This window comes from Corapipo altera, unplaced genomic scaffold (genome assembly GCF_003945725.1).
Source record: "Corapipo altera isolate COAL_440 unplaced genomic scaffold, ASM394572v1 55, whole genome shotgun sequence".
Taxonomy (NCBI): Eukaryota; Metazoa; Chordata; class Aves; order Passeriformes; family Pipridae; genus Corapipo; species Corapipo altera.
The window spans coordinates 1,212,392-1,216,382 of record NW_020884882.1 but is presented as its reverse complement, the minus strand read 5'-3'; the positions used below and the strand labels follow the sequence as shown (position 1 = coordinate 1,216,382).

General features: G+C 53.0%; 1 protein-coding gene across 1 annotated transcript in view; it reads left to right on the top strand.

Moving 5' to 3' along the window:
* The window catches only part of HEMK1 (HemK methyltransferase family member 1), a 25,221-nt gene continuing 21,230 nt past the window's right edge, over window positions 1-3,991 (top strand). Inside the window, exons 1-3 of the mRNA XM_027640795.1 lie at window positions 1-246; window positions 2,030-2,472; window positions 2,932-3,023. Of these exons, the coding sequence (XP_027496596.1) occupies window positions 2,212-2,472; window positions 2,932-3,023 (353 nt within the window). The 5' untranslated portion in view covers window positions 1-246; window positions 2,030-2,211. The remainder of the gene's footprint in view (window positions 247-2,029; window positions 2,473-2,931; window positions 3,024-3,991) is intronic.

The window sequence follows — 3,991 nt, the reverse complement described above, 5'->3', positions numbered from 1 at the left end:
CGTCGCTGTGCGCGCGCTCGCCTCAGAGCAGCCCCCGGGCCCCGCCGCCCCTCAGGCCAAGGGACACCCCCCCCACCCGGCCTTGGTGTGCAGGGAAGGCCGGGAGGAGCGGCCGCGTGCCGGTCCCGGCGGGGCTCTGTGGAGCACAGGTCCTGTGAGGAGCTGGGGGTGTTCAGCTTGGAGAAGAGGAGGCTCAGGGATGGCCTTACCACTCTCTACATCTCCCTGACAGGAGGGTGTAGCCAGGTGGGGCTCTGCTCCCAGGTAACCAGCAATGGGACAAGAGGGCTCGGTCTTAATCTGCGCCAGGGGAGGTTTAGGTGGGACAGTAGGAAGAAGTGCTACACAGAGAGAGTGACTGGATGTTGGAATGGGCTGCCCAGGGAGGTAGTGGGAACTCCCTCTCTGGAGACATTCCAAACCCTCCTAGATGTCTTCCTGGCTCACGTGCTCCAGGTGACCCTGCCTTGGCAGTGGGGTTGGACTCCACATTCTCCAGAACTCCCTTCCAACCCTAACGATTCTGTGATTAATAATGCCAGGAATGCCAGCATTGTTCTAGCTGCGGTCAATTAAGGTCTTCTCTGCCTCCCTAACAACACTAATGCTTGTTAATGTTTTATTCCTTTAGTGCTCCCCTTGTGGCAGTATCCCCTAAACGGGGCCTTGGAGTGGGAAGCTGCCTGGGTAAACACTGTATCTGAGAGACTGCTTATGCTTAACATAAAGGCAGGCTTCATAGGGACTGTTTGTCTCTCTGCTGAGAGTAATGCAGAGGGTAAGGAGGGGATTCTTGAGCTCTTACAGCACCCACCCCTTTGCCAGGAGGTAGCAGGTAAGCCAGTCTGGAGTTCTTTGCTGCAGGGTTTTCCTCCTGGGCTCTGTTTGATATTACAGAGGAGGGCAGTGGAGGCCCAACTGTCCCACGGTTTTGCTGTGCAGCAGGAGCAGGGCAGGTGCCCCATGGAGCAGGGCTGTGGTGCCAGCGTCTGCCAGGCTGGAGCAGAGCTGGCATCCCCAGCTGTCCCTGCAGCAGCACTCCTGTGGGGCAGGGAGCCGCTCTGGGTGCTGCCAGCTGCTCAGGAGAGGGATTTAGCTGTCTGGTGCCTTTCTCAACTGGAGTAGAGGAGGTTGTGGCCTCTCCCAGACAGTGTTGAAAAGCAGCCATCCACAGAGGAATGGAAATGGGCTCTCAGGGAAACCCACAGTTGCTCCAGGGGCTGTGAGTCAGAAGGGAGGGGGGGCCCTCATTTCAGATGGATCACAGCAGGAAAATGTGGTTGTTGTTCTGTTTGTTTCCCACTGTTCCAAGTGTGATATGCAGCAGCTGTTTTGTAAAGTTTCATTTCCTTTGTCTCCTGCAGTCATCTTGTTTGTTTTTATTCCCTCTCTGTCTGGCTCTGCCTCTTCTCTCCTTTAAGAGACTGACTTCCCTCTGGCAGGGTTTACCCTTTCTGGCCTTTGCATCTTCCAAGTGTTTCTCTTCCCTCTGTAAGTGTTTCTCTGCCCTTAGCAGCTCAGCTCTGGCCCTGTGACCCCTTGTTTGCCCTCTGGGGACAGTGACAGTGTGGAAGACCCTTGACCCACTGAGTCCAGGTCTTCTGTGAGCATCCCTGCTAACCTAGGACTTGGGGTTTATGAGCAGAGAGGAGTAAAAGAAAGAACTGGGGAGAGACTGAAGCTCTTCCTGCAGGGAGCCAGGATGATCTGTGGGGTGGAGAACCAAGGGCTGGAGCTGCAGGTTGGTATGGCAGTGGCTTTTTGGGAGCAAGAACAGGCAGGAGTGCTGTGCCTCTGTAGGCAGCTGGTTTCTGCCCTGCTGTGGGCAAGGACTGGCCTCTGACCTAGGGAGAAGTGGATTGCAGTGACAGAGCTGGTTGGCTGTCACCTGAGTCTTTTTTTGGTGTAATCTTAGGCTATGAGTAGTTGGTTTTATACCCGTGGGCAGAGATTAGGGCAAGCATGTGTTCTGTCAGAGGGGAACCTGTGATCTGGTGAATTCAGCCTGTTCTCTTGCCTTGTTTTCTAGACCAGAAGAGCTGCAAACCAGTGCCACTGTCACGCTGCCCCGAGGAGAACCCACTGGCTGTGGTCAGCTGGTGCTCAGCCCCAGTGGCTGGTGTTGGCACCAGGTGTCCTGGGAGCCTCAGCACTGACTGGATCAGCAGGTGGCAACAAGGAACACGTGTGGAAACCAGAAACTGCACAACAATGAGATGCCTCAGCCATCCACTGCTCAGGAGGTTGTTGAGCCTCTCACCTCAGCACGTGCCGGGGCGATTGAGTCCAAGTGAAGCCGGTGTCCTCAGTCCAAACCAGTTGTCTCTGAGGCAGAGCTGCAGTGCAGGACCTGGGCTCCTGACTGCCACTGATATGGTCAACTACTGGCAGAAGGTGTTTGAGATAAATGGGATCCCCGAAGCACGAGAATCCAGTCAATACATTGTGTCATTTGTTCTGGGAGCAAAAACAGTTAAGTAATAGGAAAAGAATAAGGTCTGTGCTTGTCTCTCACTTTGTCATTTTGATTGAATCCCTTACCTTCGGTTTTATCTCACTTGTAGGGAATAGAACAACTTATCTTTCCTTAAATAGCAGAGAGGGTGAGCCATAGTTTATTATTGCCAGCACAACACTTGGGGCCTCTTAAATGCTGTCCTTTGCAGGGACTGAAGTGTAACCCATGACATATACATTTACCCCGATTTTGCCTGATGAAGTGATTCTTAATTTTACTTATTCTTCTGAGCCTCAAAAAGTAGCAGAACAGTTGTATGGGTTTGTTTCTAAACATGCTGATAGGTCCTGTTCATCACCTGGGCTTTCCAGCAGTCCCAGGTACATGTGATTGTCAGTGCCCTGGACCTCCCTGGAGGATGCCCGTGGCAGGGTGGCACAAGGGGGAAGGTTTTAAAGTGACTTTGTCTTCAGTTTCAGAGCCTGAATTCCAAAAGCCTCCACACTCCACTTACAGCAATGCAGCAGGAGCAAATCCAGCAGCTGAGCAACAGGCGACTAGAAAGGTAAGAGCATTCTCTTATAGTTGTTCCTTTAGAGGGTTTTCCTTCAGCCTTAAATCAGCCAGAAGAATGGTAGCACACAACAGCAGCTCAGATGTCAAGTAACAGTGCTGTGTTGGTCTCTAGTGGGGATTAAAGTGGTGGGCAAAACTTTTCCACCTGATCCCCAGGGCCCTTCCTGCAAGGGTGCTGTCCAGCTGGTCAGCCCCCAGCCTGTACTGGTGCATGGGGTTATTCCTTCCCTGTTTGTAGGGCTGCATATTACCCTGCTGAATTTCTTGAGATTCCTGTCAGCCCATTTCTCCAGAGGTCCCTCTGGAAAGTAGCACACCCACCTGGTCTGTTAACCACTCCTCCCAATTTTCTGTCACCCGCAGACATGCCAAGGGTGCTCTCTGTCCCTGCATTCAGGTCACTAATGAAGGTGCTATGCAGTATTGGCCCCCCTGTTGACCCCGGGGTACTCCACTAGTGATCAGCCTTCACCTGAGCCTTGCTCTGCTGAGCTCAGCCCTCTGGGCTGCACAGTTCAGTTGGTTTTGAGTCCACCTCGTTTATCTAGTCTGTACTTCATCAGCTGGTATGTGAGGGAGTTATGGGATACAGTATCAAAGCCCTTGGGAAAGTTGAGATACACAGTATTTATTGATTGCTCTCCTCATGCACCAAACTGGTCATTGTGTTGTGGGTGGCTACCAGGTCAGTCAGGAATGATATCCCCTTACTAAATCCATGCTGACTGCTCCCAGTCACCTTCCTGTACCTTACCATGTTTGGAAGCAGTCTCTAGGGCTGCTTTGTTCCATCGCTTTCCCCCCTATCTCTGTAAGGCTGACTGGTGCCTGATAACAAACTCAGCTGTGGGAATGCAGCTCCCCCAGAGTGCACCTGCACATTGCTCACAGAGCCGAGCCTGGGGGGGTGCAGCTGCTCCCCCTGAGGGGCTGTGTGCCCAGCAGTGAGGTGTGTGC